The sequence below is a fragment of the Emiliania huxleyi genome, assembly GCF_000372725.1.
Source record: "Emiliania huxleyi CCMP1516 unplaced genomic scaffold EMIHUscaffold_3, whole genome shotgun sequence".
NCBI lineage: Eukaryota > Haptophyta > Isochrysidales > Noelaerhabdaceae > Emiliania > Emiliania huxleyi.
The window spans coordinates 848,072-867,502 of record NW_005199770.1 but is presented as its reverse complement, the minus strand read 5'-3'; the positions used below and the strand labels follow the sequence as shown (position 1 = coordinate 867,502).

The window sequence follows — 19,431 nt, the reverse complement described above, 5'->3', positions numbered from 1 at the left end:
TGTGAGCAGTACTGCTCGCAATCCTAGACTTTGCTAGGATTGTGCGCGCACTGGCAGTAGTCGTACAGTAGGCGTCACCCGTCGCCTTGGTAGCGGAGCTGCTCTTAGTCCTAGAAGATGTAGGATTGCGAGCGTAGGTGCTCACACAATCGCACAGTCCACAGAGATGCTACGATTGCGAGGAGTGCTGCTCCCAATCCTTCGACTTCTAGGATTGAGAGCGAGGCTGCTCTCAATCCTAGCCTTCTACAAAAGAAGGTTCACCCTCTATACATGTGAAGCTTTGTCCCTGCGATCGGCGATTACTTTACTCTATATACGACATCTCCCGGGCAGGAGGCACATGCGGCCATATCACCGTGGGTTACCGCTTCCCATCTGAACAGCGAAGTCAAGCACGGTCGAGCTCAGGTAGTACTTCCATCCGGGAGGGGGAGGGAAGGCTGAGTGCTGCATGTTTTGCCGCTTCCCATAAGCGGCGCCGGAACGGCGCCGGATCTTCCGGCAAATACTCGAGTAGGGGCTTGCACCGGACGCGGTGCAGCCTTTTGCCGCGTGGGCAGGCGCTTCACCTCCCCGTCGATGGCCTCCCACCGCATCGGCGCCCGCGTCGCGGGCCTCTCGCCAGCGCAGCTGTGCGCCATCATCGAGGCGCAGGCGGCGGCGTGGAGTTTTGCCGAACTATGGTGTGCATAGGCTGCTGGTGTGGGGCGACCGGGTCTCACAGTGGGGCATCGCGCGTGGGGCAGAGGCCAGAAGCCCTGCGTGTCGACCAGCGAGTCGGGGTGCATCGGCTGCCGGCGTGTGTGTACGATCGAGGATGACGCTGCGAGGGTCGCCCCCCCTGGCTGACAGCCCTGACGCCCTTCACTTCGCCGAAGCCGGGAGTGGCATATGCGCTGCGTCACGCTCACGAACAGCCGTGCGCAAGTGGCGATGAGCGAGGGCTATGAGTGCAACGCGCTGAGGCGGAGCTGACTTTGCTCGATTTTTAGCAAAACGGCCCCAGACCCTTGGGGACACCTCTCGGGTGGGCTCGGGTGCACCCGGGTCGTTTTTTGCCTCCACCTGGCCCAGCATGCTCTCGGAGCCGTCTCGGAACTGTCTCGGAACAGCCTCGCACCCCCTCCCCCCGCAGGCCGCATCTCCCTCACCTGGCCCAGCCTGCTCGCTGCGGCGGCAGCTGACCCCGAGCGAGCCGGCGCCGAGGCGAGCCGAGTAATCTGCGAGGAAATATTTGTTCGGTCCGAGTAATCTACAATCCTAAAATTTTGTTCGATTCCGAGTAATCTGTGCTCGCCGAGTAATCTGAAAAAAACATTTTCAGATTCCGAGTAATGTGAAATTCTTCGATTTTAAAATTCTTTTTGCACGCGCTGGCGGCGTTGACAGGCGCCACACTTGCCTGTGGCTCGCCACGGCTCTCACGCATCGCCACCGATCACACCGCCGCCACCGTGCCCTCCACAGATGCCCCGATGAAATTCGCGCTGCTGCTCCTGACCGCGTGCGCGATGTTCGCTCGCGCGGATCGCGACCGTCTCCCCTTGCTGCCGCTCCACCTGTCGGGCAAGCGGCTGAGCAAGCCGGCTGGCCCCCGGATCCCAAAGGCGGCGGTAGGCCAGGCGGTGCTCTGCACATTAGCGGTGCAGAATGCGTGCCAGATGCTCTCGATGCGATACTCGCGGCTGCCGGACCAGCCAAAGTACCTCGCTTCGACGGCGGTGCTCCTGGCTGAGGTCGTGAAGATCCTCGTCTCCGTGGCGGTGCTCGCGCTGCAGCAGGGCGTCCCGGGCGCGTGCAATACCATATGGCAGGGCGTCTTCGTCAACTGGAGAGACACTCTCCTCGTCGGCGCGCGCCACCTCCGACACGCCTTCGACAAACGCCTCTGAGACGCCCCAGAGACGCCTCAGACGCGTGACACGCCGGAGATGCAGGCGTGCCCGCGCTGCTCTACCTCGTGCAAAACAACCTCCTCTACCTCGCGACGACGCACCTCGACGCCGCTACCTGCCAGGCATGCCCCTCCTCTCCCTCATCACCACCCTCTCCACCACCACCACCACCACCACCACCACCACCACCACCACCACCACCACCACCACCACCCTCACCCTCACCCTCACCCTCACCTGCCCAGGTCGCATACCAGCTGAAGCTGCTCACGACAGCCTTCTTCACGGCGCGCGCGGCCTCCGCCGCACCCGCGCCAGACGTGACCGCCTCACGCGGACCCCTCTTGCCGGCAGGTGACGCTGCTGAAGCGCCACATCTCCCTCCGCCGCTGGGTGGCGCTGGGGATTCTCTTCCTCGGTCCGAGATCACCCGAGATCGACTGAGATCACCTGAGATCATCAGAGATCGCCCGAGATCGCCCGAGATCGCCTGAGATCGCCCGAGATCGCCCGAGATCGCCCGAGATCACCCGAGATCGCCCGAGGTCTCAGGCGTCGTCTTTGTGCAGCTGCCGTCGGGCGGTGCCGGTCCTCCCTCGACCAGCCCCCGCCGGGAGGAGCGGGGGCATCCCGACCAGAGCAGGCTGCTGTTGGCGTCTAGGCGGGCCCCTCTCCTCGACCAGCCCGGTCCCACTCAACGGTCCCACTCAACGGTTCAACAGACCAACTCCTGCGTGGGTAGGCGGGCCCCTCTCCTCGACCAGCCCGATCCGCGGCATGGTGCGGCCCTCCCCCTCCGCCACCCCGCCCCTCCTCGGGGGTACCCTCCCCTCCCCACACCTTCTCGGAGCCTCCTGCAGGCGGCCGTCACGTCGGCGTGCTTCCTCTCTGGCCTCGCCGGCGTGTGGCTGGAGAGGATCGTCAAGCGGACAGCGCAGGTGAGAGGGGAGGCCGAGACGGCTCGAGATGGCCCGAGACGGCTCGAGTTGGCCCGAGATGGCCTGAGAGCAGCCGAGATGGGCCGAGACCAGCCGAGCGGGTCGCCAAGCGGACGGCGCCGGTCCCGACTTGGCTGCGGACTACAGACCACCGCCTCCTGCCACACACAGGTCCCGATCTGGCTGCGGAATGTGCAGCTCGGCTCGCTGTCGCTGCTCATCGGCGCCTGCCAGATCGCGTGGCTCGACGGCGGCGCCATCCGCGCGGGCGCCTCCCTGCCGGGCCTCCACTCCGCACACACCTCCCGGACCGCCTCGTAAGCAGCGCGCTGGCACTGCGCAGGCGGCTTCCTGCAGGGCTACACTTGGGTGACCAGCTTCGTCGTCCTGCAGGAGCGCAGCGCCGGGCGGGCACCTCTCGGCTGCCCTCCCGGTCACCTCTCGGCTCCTCCCCGCGCCGATCTCCCCCAGGTCTCGCTCGGCGGCCTGCTTGTCGCGCTGGTGATGAAGTACGCCGACAATGTCGTCAAGGGTGCGCCGCCATCCTGGGGAGGGGGGGGGGGGGGGAGCGGCCACTGGACGGGCGGCGGCGCGTGTCGCGTAGGCTTCGCTACGTCGCTCTCGATCGTCATCTCTTCGGTCGTCTCTCTCTTCATCCCGTCCTTCAACTTCTCCCTCCGCCCAACCTTCCTCGCCGGCTCCACACTCGTCATCGCCGCGACCATCCTCTACTCGACCATCCCCGCGAGCCCGAAGGGGGCGGCAAAGGCACCGACGCCGCTGCACGAGCTGAGCGCCTCCGAGTACGAGCGGCAGCTGTGAGCTGGGGGGCAGACCGCTCGTCCTCAGCGCTGAGCAGTGATGAGCTCGGCTCTCGGTCTCGTCCCGTCCGACCGTCGCCTAGACGTAGACCGGCGCGCAGAGCCAGCACGCAGCAGAGATATTTCAGACATTCATGGCGTCTCTGGGGGGGCAGAGATGTGCCAGCCTCGTATAAATAATGGAGAGACAAAAACAACAAGACAACAACAAGACGCACACGGACACCACACACAGTGGGCGAAGCACCCGACAAAGCGACTCCAACGTAGGTTCGGCGCACACGCACGCCGCAAGTCATGTTCACACATGCTTCATGGAAGCTATGATCGCGCCGCGGCCTACCGCGGGGCGCGCCCCGATGGCATGGGCCTCATAGGTTTGCAACGACAAAAAACTGGAAGGCGATCGCGGCACCCAGCAGCGCCGTGACGGTCACTGCGTCGAGTTCGACGCCGCCGTCGAGTGGATTGGTGTACAGCGAGGAATCCTTGCTGTCGTCGTCGCGCGGGTCGCGGGGGCCCGCAGCGCGAATCACATTGGCTCGGCCCCTCCGGACAGCGCGCCTCTCCCTGCCCGACAGCAGGCGGCTGCGTAGGGATGGCGACAGCGGGGCGATGGCGGTGGACGGAGCGGCGAGGAGAGCCACGAGCAGCGCTAACAGCTGGGTGGGCCTCATTGCCAGCGCCCAGGCCCCAAGCAGCTCGACCACGCTCGCGACGCTTCCGGTAGGTTACGATCCAGGATTCCGTCAATGAAAGAAGGAAAAACAACTCAGTATGGGCGAGCACTTGAGCACTGGATAGGGCCGATTCCGCGTGGTACGGGACCCCTCGATCGTCTCGCCCTCCCTCACTGGTATGTTCATTGGGGGGGGTCATAACAAACACGGTACAGGATCGAGGTGCACGCTGCCGAAGCAGTGTCGTCCCCCCTCTCCCCGACGGCGATGGCGGTGTGACCGATCGAGCTACAAGAGGAGCTTGGTCAGCAGGATCCGGGATAGTCTGATGCACTACCTCACTGGGCCTGAGATCACCGAGACGCACCCGTCACCGTCTCGGATTCATGTGGGATCGAACCACTCCGGGATGGGCAAGCCCATCGTTCTCATTGAGAGCTGTGCCTTCCTATCACCTTGTTAATTGTCAAAATTCCTGTTGTGCAAGAGGGGAGGGGGCTCTGACGGAGTGCGTGGCGGGAGAGGGCAGGGAGTGGGCGCGGGGGAGGGGGGGGGGGGGGGGGCTCAGCCGTGCAAAAAGTATCAATTAATAATAGTAAGGAAGACATGTTGCCCGGCCGTTCAAGAAGTCCGTCTCGGTTTTCGTTTTTTCCCCACAGACCACTCGGGCAACTTTTACGAAAGGCAAAGTTTTACTTGACCACTCGACCACTCGTGGCGGGCTAATAGCCCGTCCGAGGTCGTTGCGGCCGATGGGCCGGTTGCTCGCGTGCTTTCTTTTCAGTGTATGTAGCTCTTTCGTACATTCCGGTTTTCCGATACATTCTAGCCACTCTCGTCGTTTATGTTGTCGCGGCCGAAAATTGTTTTTGTCACGCCGTCTCAAAATTCTTCTTGTCGCCGGCCGGGGTTGATCTGCGATGAACATTCCGACACCATGCGTCTGCATTTTGTTTCTCTCGCCCGTGGCCTCGCTCGTGGCCAGCCCGACTCCAACCTCGCCTCGCCGTGTGGCGGTGGTCGGCGCCGGAATCGGTGGTCTCGCGCTGGCTCGTGCGCTGCAGACGCTCGACACTGGCGTGGAGGAGGTTGCGGTGTTTGACAGGAGAAGTGAGCTCAAGCCTGGTGTCGGCGGCGGTATCCAGATCAACGGCGGTGCCGCCGTTTTAGCGAGGCTGGGCTTGGGTGAGCAAATGAAGGCGAGCGCACTGCCGGTGCGGCGCATCCTGAGCCGGAAGAGCGGCGGGTTCGAGCTGCTCGACATTGACGTCGAGTCGCTCGTGAGCGCCGAGCCCGCGCTGGTCGCCCCCGACGGCACACCGCAGGCCTTCTCAATCATGCGCGACGCGCTGCAGCGCATCCTCGCCGACTCGCTGCCCGTCGGCACGGTGCGGCTTGGGCAGAGGCTCGAGTCACTCCGCGAGGACGATGCGGGCGTCGAGCTGCTCTTCGAGGGCGGCGCGGCGGAGCGCTTCGACCTCGTCGTCGGCGCCGACGGTGCGACACTGCACAGCGCCGCGCCACTCACCGCACCGCACATCGCACCGTGGCACAGCGCGCGCCTTTGCGCGACCACACCGCAGACCGCAACCACCCCCGCAACCACCCCGCAACCACGCTGCAGTCACACCGCAGGCCTCTCGTCGCGCGTGCGCGAGCACGTCGCGGCGAGCCACGCCGCGGAGGGCGGCGGCGGCGCGACGCCGCCGGAGTACAGCGGCATCCGCGTCCAGTTTGGCGTGGTGCCTGCGGGAGGGGCGAGGCCCGCCGGCTCCGAGGGCGAGTTTCACCAGTGGTTTGGCGAGGGCGTATACGCGCTCACGGGCTCGTACGGCACCGGCGCGGCCGACGGCGCGACGTCGGACATGGTCGCCGTCGTGTTTGCCGACCGCGCCGCCGGCTCGACCGCTGCGCTGCCTCGGCTGGTCCGCCCGTCCTCGATTCGTCTCATCAACGAGCCGCTCAGTAGGCTCGGCCGCCCCGCCGGAGAACTCGAACTGGGAGGCGAGCGACGTGCGCGAGGACTGCGTGGGACGGCTGCGGCGCGCGGGCATCCCGGCCGAGGTCGTCTCCGTCGCCGAGCAGTGTGAGCGCTGTTTCGAGCTCGGCGCGACGCGAGCGCGGCGACGGACGCCCATGTCTCGCCGCTGCTCAGCGCTGGGTGCCGCCGTCGGTAGGCGTGTACGAGCACGACGCGACCGCGCCGTGGGTGTCGCGCGGCGGGCGCGCGGTGTTGCTGGGCGACGCGGCGCACGCGATGGCGCCCTTCCTTGGCCAGGGCGCCAACCAGGCGATCCAGGACGGCTACTGCCTCGCCGACCGCCTCGCCGCTGCACGAGCCGGCGGCCTCGCCGCCAGGGTGATGGGCCCGCTCCAGAGCTACGCGCTGCTGCGGCGCGCGCCGGTCACCGCGTTGCAGCTCGAGTCGCGGCTGCTCGGCGCGATGGAGACGGCGGGCGGCGGCGCCGGCACGCTGCCCCAGTTTGTGCGCGACGCCTTCTTCCTCGCCAACGGCAAGCTCGGCGTCGCGGCGCAGGTCTTTGTCAAGGGGGCGCGGCCCTGGGTCTGAGGTCGGAGGTAGCGCAGAAGTGATTCTCGGGACTTGCCGCGCAATAAAAAGAAAACAGAAAAAAAAACCAGCTGAAGTCAAGTGGCGGCGCAGAGACCCTCCTTTGTTGGCCTTCGCCCTTCGGCCATGCTTGCTCTTGCCCACTCCACCACGGGCGTCACTCCGTGCGAGCTCCCGCCCGTGACAGCGCGGATCGTCGGCGGCGCCCCGGCGGCGCCCCAGCAGTACCCCTGGCTCGTCTCGTTTCGGCAGGGCCCCGGCGAGGGCAATCACTTCTGCGGCGGCACGCTCATCGCGCCGCAGTGGGTGCTCACCGCTGCCCACTGCACGCCAGTGACGGGGAACCCGCTAAAAGTCAGCGTAGGACTCCACTACCGTGGAAACGACGCAAACGATAGAATCTTTGAGGTTGACTTTCTTCGGCGGCACCCTGAATGGAATGACGATTTCGTAAACGGCGCCGACCTCATGCTGATCCGGCTGAAGGAGCCGGTCAACGGAGACTGGTGCGGTGGGCCCTGCGACCCGATCGCGGCGCTCGACGGGCCGGGCGCGACCGAGCGGCAGGACGAGGGGACATGCCTCAAAATCGCGGGCTGGGGCCTCCTCTCGGAGGGCGGATTGGGAGCGTACTCGCTGCAAGAGGCCACCGTGCCCGTGGTGGGGCAGCCGACGTGCAGCAGCAATTATAACTTCCCCATTCCGGACACCATGATTTGCGCGGGGTACGAGATGAGCCGAGATGGCCCGAGATGAGCCGAGATGAGCCGAGATGAGTCGAGATGAACCGAGATCAGTCGAGATGAGCCGAGATGAGCCGAGATGCGCCGATATGGGCGTTGTGCGCCAACCTGCCGAGCTGTTTTACTGCTGGCCATCCGGCTTACGAGGTGCTCGTAACACGGCTCGTAGGTACGCCGAGGGCGAGATCGACAGCTGCCAGGGCGACTCTGGCGGCCCGCTCTTTGGGTACGCGCCCGGCGGGGGCTACTCGCTCGTCGGCATCGTCAGCTTTGGCAATGGGTGCGCGCAGGCGGGCTTCCCCGGCGTGTACACGCGCGTCGCCTCCTACCGGGGGTGGATCCTGGCGCAGCTCGGCGACGCGGAGGGCCAGCCCGGCGACATGCCGGGCTCGGACCGCGACGCAGACGTGCAGGAGGAGGTGGACTGGGTCACCATCTTCATCGCCATCGCGGTGACGTGCGTGATCCTCGGCGTTGCCATCCTCGCGTACGTAGCCTGGGCCACCTGCGTCGCGAGGCGGCGCAGCCAGCGCGCCGCGGCGGTGGCGGCAATGAATGTCAGGGGCTGGCAGAACGGGGCGAATCATCCGAATGCGCCGCGGCCCAAACCGAGGCCCTAGTACGCCCACGGAAACCGACGAATATTGTGCTGGAGTACCGCCGCGCTTGGGCTCCGTACTGGAGGCGCCGAGCGTAAGCATGTTGAGTACCAAAAGTGGAAAAACCTTGCCGGTGCCGGTAGTGCCCGGTGATGTGCGTCGGAGTGTCGTTGTGACTTCTTCTGGTGCTCAAGTAACAAGTGAAGCGAGACGATCGAGGGGTCCCGTGCCACGCGGAATCGACCCTATCCAGTGCTCAAGTGCTAAGTGAAGTTAGGGACGCACGTCTACGCGTGTGCGTGTGCCGACGTGTATATGCTCCTCCACGAACCAGCCGCTCTCCTGTACCTTGCTGAGAATTCCAAACGCCATGGTCATTGATGCGGCGACTGACGGCCAGTAAGGCCTCCCGGGGCTCAAGGACCTTGGCGGTGCTGAGCCACCTGCTCAGCGCGCATCCGCCGGTGGATGGAGCGGCCACAAGCTATATACTCCCGCCCGAGAGAGAGCGGTACTGGCTGCCAGCCGGGCGTGAGGTGAAGCTGTTTGAGGACAGTGGCACGCAGCTGTTTGGCACCGCGGACTCGGCCACGGGTGGCCGGTGGATCCAGTCGGTGCGCATTGCCAGGGCTGGCCAAACCGTGGTGGTGATCAGGGCCCAGCCAGAAGGTTTGCTGGCGGTCAACTCCGACCTCTCTGCGCTCCGCATGCTCGCGGTCGACGTCAACGGTACCTTGATGACGCATCAGGGGCAGGCCTTGATCGGAAATGTCACGGTGACGGCGTGGAGCGACTCGAGCAGAATCATCGGGCGCGTTCCCGCTGAAACCGTGGGGGTCAGCCTCGCGCACGAGTCAGGGCTCGAGATCCGCGTGCAGGCCAGAGCAAGCAGTAGGGCTGCCGGCCCGGGCGTGGTCGAGCACAGGCAGCGCCACCACCTGCACCTTCACCTTGAGTTTCTCAACGTTGGCGGGCCGGCCGGCTTGCACGGCGTCCTCCCTGCCGTTTGGGGGCTCGCGCCAATGTCCAAAGAGGCGAGCCCTAACGTTACAGAGTGCGGGCTCGCTGTCGAGACGAGCGGCTATCTCCTGGCGGCCAGCGGTTCTGTCGCAGAGCCGGCCGACGAGTCGAGCGGCGGGCCGCAGCGAGCGCTCCACGCGCTGGTCGTCAACTTTGTCTGGAAGGAGGGCGAGGCGCATACGGCAGAGACGATTGCCGCGATGCGGCTGAATGCTCGCTCCGGCGCGTTTGCGCAGCTTCACGTGCTCTTTGAGGAGAGTGAGCAGCGCCGCTGCATCGACCTGCTGCGGGCGCTGGACTCGCCGAGCATCGTCTGTCGCCCGACCGATCACCAGCCCTTTTATGACGAGATGCTCGAGTACGCCTCTCAACACTTCGTGGGCCGACCCGTAGCGCTTGCCAACCCCGACATGGTATTCGATGCCCACGACGTCCGAAGCGTCAACTGGGTCGAGCACCTGGGCCCCCGCACGGCGTTCGCCGTCAGCAGCACTGCGCCGACGCAGCTGATACAGCAGAGCATCAACGCGCACGCCGGCCGGGATGTAATCTCAAGCGAGTGCATCAAGACCATCCGAAGGACCGAGAGGCACTGCGTGCGACCGTGCTCCTTTCGGCTTCGCCAGGCCGGTGGCCAGGGCGCCGCGACCAACCGCACCAAAGGCCGGGCCTCTCGGTCAGATGTGCTCAACGCGGAGTACTTCTCTCCAGACACACGATTGTCTTGCCACTGGTCGCCCGCGCACTTTCGCCACCACTACTACGCGGAGGGCGCGTCGAGCGAGGCCGCTGCCCTCCTTGTCGAGCACTGCAGGCCATACGCTTGGGACGCCATCCTGCTGCGCCCTCCTCGCTGGAGGCTGTGCGGGATGCACTGGCCGATGAATGCGATGGGCGCGGAGAACATGTTTGTGGCGACTCTACAGCAGCTCTACGGCTTCGAGGCCTTCAACGCCTGCCCTTTCCTGCGGCTGTACAACGTGCACTGCGCCGCAAAGGCGCACGCGTCAAATGGGAGCAGCTGGCAGGGGACGGTCAAGGCATTTGGTGCTGCAGACGTCACTAGGCGGCTGATGCGCTGGATCGGACGGCTTTCTGCTCCCTTGCCGCCGCCCAGATACAACCGCTTGCCATGCCGTCACACGGACGACGGGGGTGCCCCCGACCGCCTTGCGCCGAGTGCGCCGCCACGCTCGTGGCACAAACCCGGCAACGGCCGCAGTGGCTCGACGCCCTCGAGTCGAGACGAGTCCCTCGTGCGGACCTTTGGATCCTTTGGGCACTTGCCGGACCCTGGGGGTGGCACCAGCGTGCTCGGGGAGGACAGTTGCGCGCTCAGCCGGAGGCACGACCAACCCGGTCACGCCTCAGGTGTGCCGATTCAACACGTGCACATTCCACGGACAGCCGGATCCAGCATACGTGGTTACATCACCGCGCGATGTGCGAGCAGCAGCGTGAGCTGGATGTGCCGCGACCAAGATCGGCAGGGGGAGCCGTGGAACGAGCCCGTCGCACCCTCCTGCGGCGGCTCCGTCAACGCCAAGGTCCTTTTCGGCCACCGCGCCCTCGGCTGGTCCTTGGCGGTGGAGGCGCAGCGCCCCCTCTATCTGGTTGTGCTTCGGGACCCGCAAGCGCTGCTCGTGAGTTACTTTGATCACGTGCGCGCCTCCAGCTCTGCGTCGCACGAGGTGAAGCGGCGGCGCTGGGCGGGAGCGTCGCTCTCGGAGGTTGTCCTGCGCCGTGATAATCAGCTCCTCTGGGCGGGGAGGGAGCTTCAGTCGAGCTATCTCACCGGCCTGGCGGGCTGCAGCAGCTATGGGGACCGGCTCGACTGCGCGCTGGCGAACCTCGACCGGGCAGACGTCGTCGGGGTGGTGGAGCGGCTGGGCGAGGTGCTCGTGCAGCTGAGGCACCACACCGACTGGCTCGGCGGCCCAGAGGACAGCTCGTTGATCGACGGCATGCCCACGCATAGCAACAAGTCGCTTCTCACGCCCGGAGCAAAGAGTCTGCTCGAGGAGCTGCTGCTCCAAGGCAGGGGCGACGCAAAGCTGTACCGCCGAGGCAGTCTGATGGCGATGCAGCGCACCGCCATGGCCGCCGGGTGCGAACAGCAACGCGCCGCCAAGGGCTTGCGTTAACATATATCGTCTTGCGCGCCCACACGGTCGCGCCGATCCAGTTCCACACACGTCGACACGGGCGCGGAGCAGTGCGTCGAGATGCGCGAGTGGCCGGCACAGAAACACGGCGCGGGCGACTGGACGCAGGGCTGGTTCCAGCGATACGCAGGAGCAGCGCATCGCGATGTCGATGCACGACGTCTTCGCCGTCGACGACCTCGTGTCGCCCACAAGCCAAAGGGCGGACCCACGCCCAAGAACGCGCTCAAGGCGCGCGTCATCTCGATCAACGTGATGTGAAGCTCTTCCCGCATCGCGTGCGGCGAGGCGGCGACCTGCGCGCTCTGCCGCCAGCCCGTGCTCTGCTACGAGGCGGCGTGCGCGCCGGCGGCCAACCAGTGAGCAGTGACGCGCACGCGCACGCGCGAGAGGCACGCCGCGGCTCGACCGACGACCGTGGGCTGGCCCGGCACGTATGAGGTATGTGTCTCGCGGATTCGGGATTCCGGTGTATCCGGCGAACGTTACACGGCTTCGGAAAATTCGGAAATGTCCAGACTTTTACTATTCCTAGCCACTCATATCTCGTGTGGGGTTACTCCCCAGGCTCGAGCACGATAGGTGCCCACACCGATGTCCCCTCTCACTTTTCTCAATTCTGATCTTCTGACCCCCCCATCCCGCGCCGCCGCCTCCAGCCCGCCCTCCCAAGCAGGCGCTTGAGTACACCCCTAGATCAAGAGAGTGCGCAGAACCGAGATGGCCGAGCGCCACTGCGCGCTCACAACGAGGGCTCCTGGTGCTCAAAGCTCAAGCGGGATCCCGGAGGCGGCTTGGCGCTGGCAGCCTCGCGGAGGAAGCGGATCTTCCTCTGCCGAAAGTCTGCGTACCACTCCTCGTCGCGCCGGTGGACGCAGCACCCTCCCGCGACGCAGCCGGCGCGAATCGTCGCCGCCGCCGCCGCAGCACCCTCCCTCGACGCTGCCGGAGTGCCGCCGCCGCCAGCCCGGACCGGCCACGGCCGAAAGGTCGTGACGGGATCGGCGGCGTCCGCAGGGACGCAGGGCGGTGGCGGCGCGGCGGACGCGCGGGGCGCGGTGGGAGGGGCGGGCTCCGGCTCCTCGTCGGCCCGGGGCACAAAGAGCATGCGGCAGTCGGCACACGGCATCGGCTGGTTGGCCTCGCTCCAGCGGACGGCGTTGCGAAGGGTGGCCACCTCGCTGCGGAGCTGGTCGCGGTCGGCCTCCAGCGCCTGGAGGCGGCGCAGGGTCGCCGCCATAAACGACTGGCACGCCTCGAATGGGCAGCCCGCGAGGTGCTGCGCGAGGCTGCCGCGAGCCACCTTGGCCGCGCAGCCCATCGAAGCGTGCGGGCACTCCACCAGCACGTGAGGACAGGCGGCGGCGTGTGCGCCAGCCGAGGAGCGGTCACTCTCGTGGCCACAGCCGGGCGCCGTGCACCGGACACGCACACCGCCCAGCAGCCACGACATCATCGACGAAGGCCTCACGCTCGACGCGAGCGCCGGGCGGGCGCAGGTCGGGCACTCGATCTTCCCGCCCTGCTCCGGGTGCTCGAGCGTCTGGGTGCATTTCGAGCAGAAGGAGTGGCCGCACGGCGGCGCGACCGGATCCACCATCACGTTGTTGCAGACCGGGCACAGCGATCGGCGTGGCGGGTCGGCCGTCGCTGGCAGTGCCGCGGCCTCTCCATCGGCTACCTGCGTGAGAGGCGCCACCGTGTAGCGCACGCGACGGCCGGAACGCTGGCTGCCGTGGAGGATCGGCACGCCGTCCGAGGAGGTTGACTGAAGCCCGGGGGGGATGGTTGGCAGACAGCGCTTCATAAGCTAACCAGTCCGGGCGAACGACTCCGCGCGGGACTTCGCGCGCTACAAGAACGAGCTACAGATGCCGCCGCGCGGGCGAAGGCGCGAAACCGCAAAAGAGTAAAGCCAGGTGCAAATCCTGGCTTTGGTTTCACAACACGTTTGGTCCTCGCTATGGTACGGCTCACCAGATGCGACAGGAGGGCTAAAATCCGGAATATAGACTGCCAAGAGGGTGCTCTAGGCCGCGAAGACACCACACACGGTCTCCCTACTCATGCGCGGCTAGCAGGAGGGTGCCAAAAATGAGGCGCGTTGTGAAACCGCAGCTGGCCCCGCCGACGGGTAGCACAGGTCATGAGTGAGGCCACGCCAGCTGCCTCGGGTGCTCCGTGTGGTCGGCCTGGACCTTGCCGCAAGCCTCGAGCAGCGGAGAAGCACTGACTGTCCTTGAAGTCCAGACATGCTTCGCCGCCGTGGCGCAGCGCCGCAGTGCGAGCGAGCACTGCAGTGCAGTGATCGCTTGGACTGCGGCACCCATCGACTCCCTGCGCTCCGGGCACACATTGGCACATGTGCCGGCGGCCTTGTGGACGGCTCGGGCACGATCTGCACGACGGCGCGGCGTCGCGAGGCGGCCGTGTTGTGAAAACGAAGCTGTTGCGAAACCGAAGCCAGGACCTGTACCCTCCGCTTTTAAGAAGAGCGCAGAAAAGAAAGAAAGCGCGAAACAAAGAAAGCGGGTTGCTAGCGCTGCGAGCAGGGCTAGGTCGTGTGGTGCACGCCCTCCGAGCGGGGCGGGGTTTGCCCGTCGGGTTGCTGCCCTAATCCCACCAATCCTCGATGGCACCAAACAACGCTCTCGGCAACCCGACGGCGGCCAGGCTCCGCGCGGCTGCGGAAGGCCGACCGGCAAAGAGCCCGCGCCGACGCAGAGCCTCTGGCGGGAGCCAGCCCGACGGTGTGCGCGTCGCCTCGTCGGACGGCTTTGGTGCGGGCGCGACGAGCATGATCGATCGGTCCGAGGTGGCGGCGCGAGGCACGGGCACCGCGAAGCGCACGCCGCTCGACGAGTTTGAGGCCGCGGCTCGCGCCGACGGCCTCGTCGCCAGCGAGCTGCGGAGCTTCTGGACTTGCGTGATGTTCCTGACGCGGCTGCCCTGCCCCGGCTGGTGCGACCACCACCCGGGCTATCTGATGCGGTCGATGGCGCACTTCCCGCTCATCGGCGCACTGATCGGCGCGTGGGCCGCCGCCTTCTACGACGCCGCCGCGAGCCTCTGGCCGCCGCTCGTCGCCGCCGCCGTCTCCATGGCGGGCACTCTGTGGCTGACGGGGTGCTTCCACGAGGACGGGCTCTGCGACACGCTCGACGGCTTTGGCGGCGGATGGACAAAGTCGCAGATCCTCAAGATCATGCGAGACTCGCGGAACGGCTCGTGCGCCAGCCATGTAGATGCGGCGTCCAGGCACCCTTCAGTGACTGCAGCAAGGCCTTGAGGCCCGCACGGCTACTCGGCTGTGCGCCGCCGTGTCCACTGGTACTGACGCACGAGGCGCGGGACACACAGCACCGCACCTCCTTATCCAGCTGCCGCGCCGCCCCGGTCTGCAGGTACGCGACCATGGGTGGGTGCATGTGGGTGGTGGCCAAGGCGGCGCTCCTCGCAGAGCTCGGCCGCGGGGCGGCCGGCGCCGGAGGGGCGAGCGTGTGGGCGGTCGGAGGGTCGGCGGGCGCCGGGCCGTGCCTGGTCGTCGCGCAGGTGGCCACTTCCTAGACGCTTCCTAGTAGACGCCTCCTAGACGCCTCCTAGACGCCTAGACGCCTCCTAGACGCCTCCTCCAGACACTCCCCTGAGACCTCCTTTGGGCATCTCCGACACGCTTCCCGCCCCGCCTGTTGAGCGCCCGGCCGTCGTGCAGTGCGTGGCGAGGGCGTCTGCGGCGCCGCTCATCTACTGCTACGCGTACGTCGTCGACGACGAGGACGCAAAGGGCGAGTACTACAACTGGTTTGGCGAGTCGCGCCGGCTGCTCGGGCTGCGGCGCGTGCTCGTCGCTCTGGCCACCGCGGCGGCGGTGGCGCACGCGCTCCTTCCCGCCGCAGCAGCGAACCGCGCCCTCCTCGTCGCTGCTGGCGGCACGGCGGTCGCGGGGGAGTACGGTCGCTCCGTGCTCGGCGGCGTGATGGGCGACTTCCTCGGCGCGACCATCTGCGTGCTCGAGCTGGCAATCTACCTCGCGCTCGGCGCTGACACCACCCGCGCCGACCCGCGGCCGCTCCTGCGGCTCGCGCTCGTGGTGGCGCTGCCGCAGCTCTACGGCGGCTGGCGGCGGTGGTACGAGCGGCGGCAGGGCATCGCCGCGCCGCCGCCGCAGGACTGCTGAGCCGCGTACAAATTTACGGCGCATACTTACTTTACTCATCGACTTGCATTTTGGTCGATGATTTCTCGTGTGCGTTATGAACCGTACACTATAGGGCATTCAGCATTCTGCTGCATGTTGTGTCAAAAAATCACATCCTGATCTCTCCCCACCTCCGCACGCCGAGGGCGAGGCCCCCAGCGCCCTAGCGCCCAGGCCCCGCCCGGCCCGAGCGCCGAGGCCCGACCGCCGACGCCCGAGCGCCGAGGGCGAGGACCGAGGCGCCCCCGCCGCGCCGCGCTCTCGTGGTCGTGCGTCGTGGCTAAATGAATACGAAATGGAAACGATCACGATACAACTGAACTCCGACGAGATGCTGTCCTCAGGCCTCAGCCCTCCCTCACTGCACGAGGCAGGCGCCTCCCACCCCACACGAGGCGGCGGACTCCTCTCCCCAATCGGTGCCCGTCACCATCTTCGACCAGCTGCATCCGTTCCCGCCGGCCTTCCACGACTCGACGCAGCCCTCAGGGTTGCGCAGCACCGCCGCGCGGCCCCACGACGTGAGTACCTCGCCGGTGCTGCCGTCGACGATGACGAGCGTCGGAACCATGTTGACCGCCAGCCGGTGATGCAGCCACTGCCGACGGCGGCTGGTGAAGGGGACCCGCAGGAAGCCCTTGCCATCCGAGAAGCGCTTCATCTCCGCCTCGCTGCGGTCGTTGCTAACAAACACGACAACAAAGTCCTCCTCGTGCGCCGCCCGTAGCTTGGAGAGCACCGGTGAGAACCTGTGGCACGGCTTGCACCAGGCCGCGGAAAAGTAGATGCCGACGATCTTGCCGCGGATCGCCTCCGGCCTCTGTTGGGTGCCGGCGTCGTCCTCGAGGATCGTCATCGACATGGATTCGTCAAAGAGGAGCGGGAGGACGCCCTCCGGGGCAAGTGTCGGCTTGACAGGATTCGCCCGTGCGCTGCTCCGATCTGCAGAAAGCGAGTCCAGCTGCTCAGCGCCGGCGCGTTGGTCGGGCGTGGCAGCGGATTTGCGACCCAGTTGCTCACGGTCTGTGATCAGCACCGGCTGGGTGAACCGGATCTGGTCAGCGCCGTGCCGCGCCGTCCACGACTTCCAGTACAGCGGCGGGAGGCGGAGCACCAGCACGCCGCGCCCGTTGAACATGCCCAGCATGGCGCGGAACTCCGCAAAGTCGGCCTGCTTCGTTTCAGACTCTGGCGCCACGTCGCCCGACGGAGGTGGCGCTCCCTCCTTGCTCGCGCTCTCCTCGGTGAGAGTGAGCACCACCGGCGCACGCGCCGCCGCCGCTCCAGAGTGGTCGACCGGCGGAGGGTCGAACTCGGGCAGCACCGGCATCGCATTGAGGGGGCGCTCCTTCCAGAGGTTGAGCACGAGCGTGAATCGGGAAGGCATCCCCTTCTCGCTCTTCCCCGGCTCGGGGATCACGCCGTGCAAGCAGTCGCCCTCTAGGGCCATGACACTGCCCGCAAGCGGCCAACAGGCCGTGTGGCTCACCTCGCGGCCCCACTTTTCGTTCGGCCGCTGTTCAATTACCACGGTCGGCCCGCCATCTGACGCAAGGTAGCATACAACTGATATCCACGGACATGCCAGGCCTCTGTGGTGGCGGCCGCGGAACTCGTCGCAGTCCCAGTGAAAGTGCAAGGGCCGGCCGGCGGTGCGCGGGTTGATCCACGTCTCGATGCCGGCAACCTCGGGCCAGCCATCGGAGAAGCCGGGCAGCGTCGCCGCGAGGCGCGTCCGGACAAGCGTGACTGTCTGTCCGAGCAGCGTGTCTGCGGAGGCGGCAGCAGAGGACGGCACCTTGTTGATGTCGACCCACTTGTAGCTCGCCCAGTGGTGTGTCACCTCGTCGTTGTCGAGCGCTTCCAGCCAGGCGTCGCAAACCTCTTGCGGGAGCGTGCCGGGGCGAACGGAAGCCATGTGATGCGCGTTGCCCCCAGCGGAGCGCGTTCCGAGTCGTCGCTCCGCTCGAACTTGGGCGCGCGCTTTTGATCAAGTCCGCAGAAACTACAAATCCCATACCAAAAACTCTCTCTCTCTCTCTCTCTCTCTCTCTCTCTCTCTCTCTCTCTCTCTCTCTCTCTCTCTCTCTCTCTCTCTCTCTCTCTCTCTCTCTCTCTCTCTCTCCCTCTCTCCCTCTCTCCCTCTCTCTCTCTCTCTCTTGCAGATACGACTGTAATGTCACTGTTAGTTGGACGTATGGTACGGGAAAGCACTTTTCCCACTATGGTCTACGCCACCTATTGTTAACAAGATCGACTCGACGCTTCTTTCTTTTCTGGTGTACCTGTGTTAGGAGTCCTAGTGCCAGTGCGCGGCAAAGAAAGAAGAAAGAAGCTAGGGCTGGGTCGAGGACAGACTCGAGAGAACGCTTCTAAAAATCTCTCTCAGAGACTATGGAAAGTTCACGTCATGACGGTTAAAACGGCTGTTAACGGTCGCGACGTGGTCAATATGTCGTGACAGCGGCTGCGAAACGACAGCAGCAACGACAGCAGCAACGACAGCTGGTGACAGCTGGTGACAGCTGGTGACAGCTAGTGACAGCTGGTGACAGCCAGCTTGCAGCTAGCTGCCAGGGAGGAGTGTCGAGTCAAAGGCACCCAGGAACAGTGACAGCCATAGTGACAGTGACAGTGAAGCCAGTGAACGCCAGCAACAGGCGGTGACAATGTCAGCGCGGGACCCTAGTGACAGCGACAGCGACAGCGACAGCGACACAGCGAGGCAGAGCCAGCGCCACAGTGAGGCAGCCATAGCCCTAGTGACAGGCACCAGCGAAGGGGCCCAACCGCCCACACCCACCCATCTGTGCATTACACCCCATGGACTAAAATAAGACACCGGTGCGCGTGGATGTAGCTCTCAGCGCTTGATGCACAGCAGCGTTTGTACGTCTCACACGTTTTGCAAAACTCCTGCTCCTGTACCTCCGAATTTCTCTGTGTAGGGCGAGCCTGCTTTCTTGTACTCTCTCTTCTTGTAGCAGAGCCGAGCTCTCTACATGAGAGTACGTACATGAGAGTTCCTGATCAACGCCAATAGAATTTTGTGGCTCGGCAATGGCCAAGAGGTTCAATACCCGAGGTGTGTTGCTCAATGCTCTGCGCGGAAAAACTTCGTAACTCCTTGGCGACGAGCCGCGGGCTTTTGCCATTGCGTGCCAGCCTCAGACAGCCGGGCCGCCCGAGAGTTTTACTGACGAGTTTCTCTCGCGGGGGCGGCCCGGCACAACCAACCCTGTGCTCAGCACAAAAAAAATTCTGGCGCAGCGGCCGGCGTGAGCCGCGCCAGCTGTCGACAGATGTCGACAGATTCGATGGATTTGATGGATCCCTTGATGGTCCGATGGGCGACGGGCGACCCCCCCAAACCCCCCCACCAGGTCTCGAACCTGCCTCCACTCGCTCGAATCAGGCGCTCCGAACGGCTTTGCAAGCCGGCTTGCAGAATTGACGACTATGCTTCACTGCCTGATATAGTACCATTTTATCGCTTCAGCATCAACGCCACGCCACGTTCTAGGGACGCAGAGCGCGCACTGAGAGACCACTCACATCGCTGTTGCGGGGCGGCAATGTGACTGGACTCGCCGTGCGCGCCCAGCTAACCCTAGCCACCAGCCTGCGCCATACCCAGGTACGGTCGCACCTGTCTCTCCACCTATCATCCCAACTCCTCGGGCGACCGCGCGGCTGCGCTACTCACAGGCAGTCTCCCTGCCTCAGCTGTTACAGGCACCACCCACCGACCAGTCTCGACGACTAGCCGCGGCAGGGCTCGCTGCGCCGCTGCACAGCTT

General features: G+C 65.5%; 6 protein-coding genes across 6 annotated transcripts; 4 read left to right on the top strand and 2 right to left on the bottom strand.

Moving 5' to 3' along the window:
• Positions 1-1,478: 1,478 nt before the first annotated feature.
• Positions 1,479-3,658, top strand: EMIHUDRAFT_95469 (hypothetical protein; the record flags this gene model as incomplete). Its single annotated transcript, XM_005775225.1, has 9 exons — positions 1,479-1,766; positions 2,144-2,218; positions 2,253-2,316; positions 2,641-2,678; positions 2,759-2,818; positions 3,008-3,153; positions 3,230-3,269; positions 3,308-3,368; positions 3,441-3,658. The coding sequence occupies 9 exons, from the start codon at positions 1,479-1,481 to the stop codon at positions 3,656-3,658; spliced, it is 990 nt and encodes a 329-aa protein (XP_005775282.1).
• Positions 3,659-5,257: 1,599 nt separating this feature from the next.
• On the top strand, positions 5,258-6,964 carry EMIHUDRAFT_461162 (hypothetical protein; the record flags this gene model as incomplete). Its single annotated transcript, XM_005775224.1, has 4 exons — positions 5,258-5,834; positions 5,973-6,236; positions 6,307-6,444; positions 6,515-6,964. 4 exons carry the CDS (start codon positions 5,258-5,260, stop codon positions 6,904-6,906), a joined length of 1,371 nt encoding a protein of 456 aa, XP_005775281.1. The 3' UTR covers positions 6,907-6,964.
• Positions 6,965-7,020: 56 nt separating this feature from the next.
• On the top strand, positions 7,021-8,269 carry EMIHUDRAFT_349549 (hypothetical protein; the record flags this gene model as incomplete). The annotated part of the gene is made up of 2 exons (XM_005775223.1): positions 7,021-7,631; positions 7,819-8,269. Exons 1-2 carry the CDS (start codon positions 7,033-7,035, stop codon positions 8,267-8,269), a joined length of 1,050 nt encoding a protein of 349 aa, XP_005775280.1. The 5' UTR covers positions 7,021-7,032.
• A 3,906-nt stretch (positions 8,270-12,175) lies between these two features.
• EMIHUDRAFT_195249 (hypothetical protein) lies at positions 12,176-13,240 on the bottom strand (the record flags this gene model as incomplete). The annotated part of the gene is made up of 2 exons (XM_005775222.1): positions 12,176-12,289; positions 12,533-13,240. 2 exons carry the CDS (start codon positions 13,238-13,240, stop codon positions 12,176-12,178), a joined length of 822 nt encoding a protein of 273 aa, XP_005775279.1.
• An 825-nt stretch (positions 13,241-14,065) lies between these two features.
• On the top strand, positions 14,066-15,610 carry EMIHUDRAFT_95466 (hypothetical protein; the record flags this gene model as incomplete). The annotated part of the gene is made up of 3 exons (XM_005775221.1): positions 14,066-14,661; positions 14,838-14,985; positions 15,146-15,610. 3 exons carry the CDS (start codon positions 14,066-14,068, stop codon positions 15,608-15,610), a joined length of 1,209 nt encoding a protein of 402 aa, XP_005775278.1.
• A 484-nt stretch (positions 15,611-16,094) lies between these two features.
• Positions 16,095-16,445, bottom strand: EMIHUDRAFT_47969 (hypothetical protein; the record flags this gene model as incomplete). The annotated part of the gene is made up of 1 exon (XM_005775220.1): positions 16,095-16,445. A coding segment is annotated over one exon (351 nt), but the record flags the coding sequence as incomplete, so codon positions are not given.
• Positions 16,446-19,431: the final 2,986 nt, after the last annotated feature.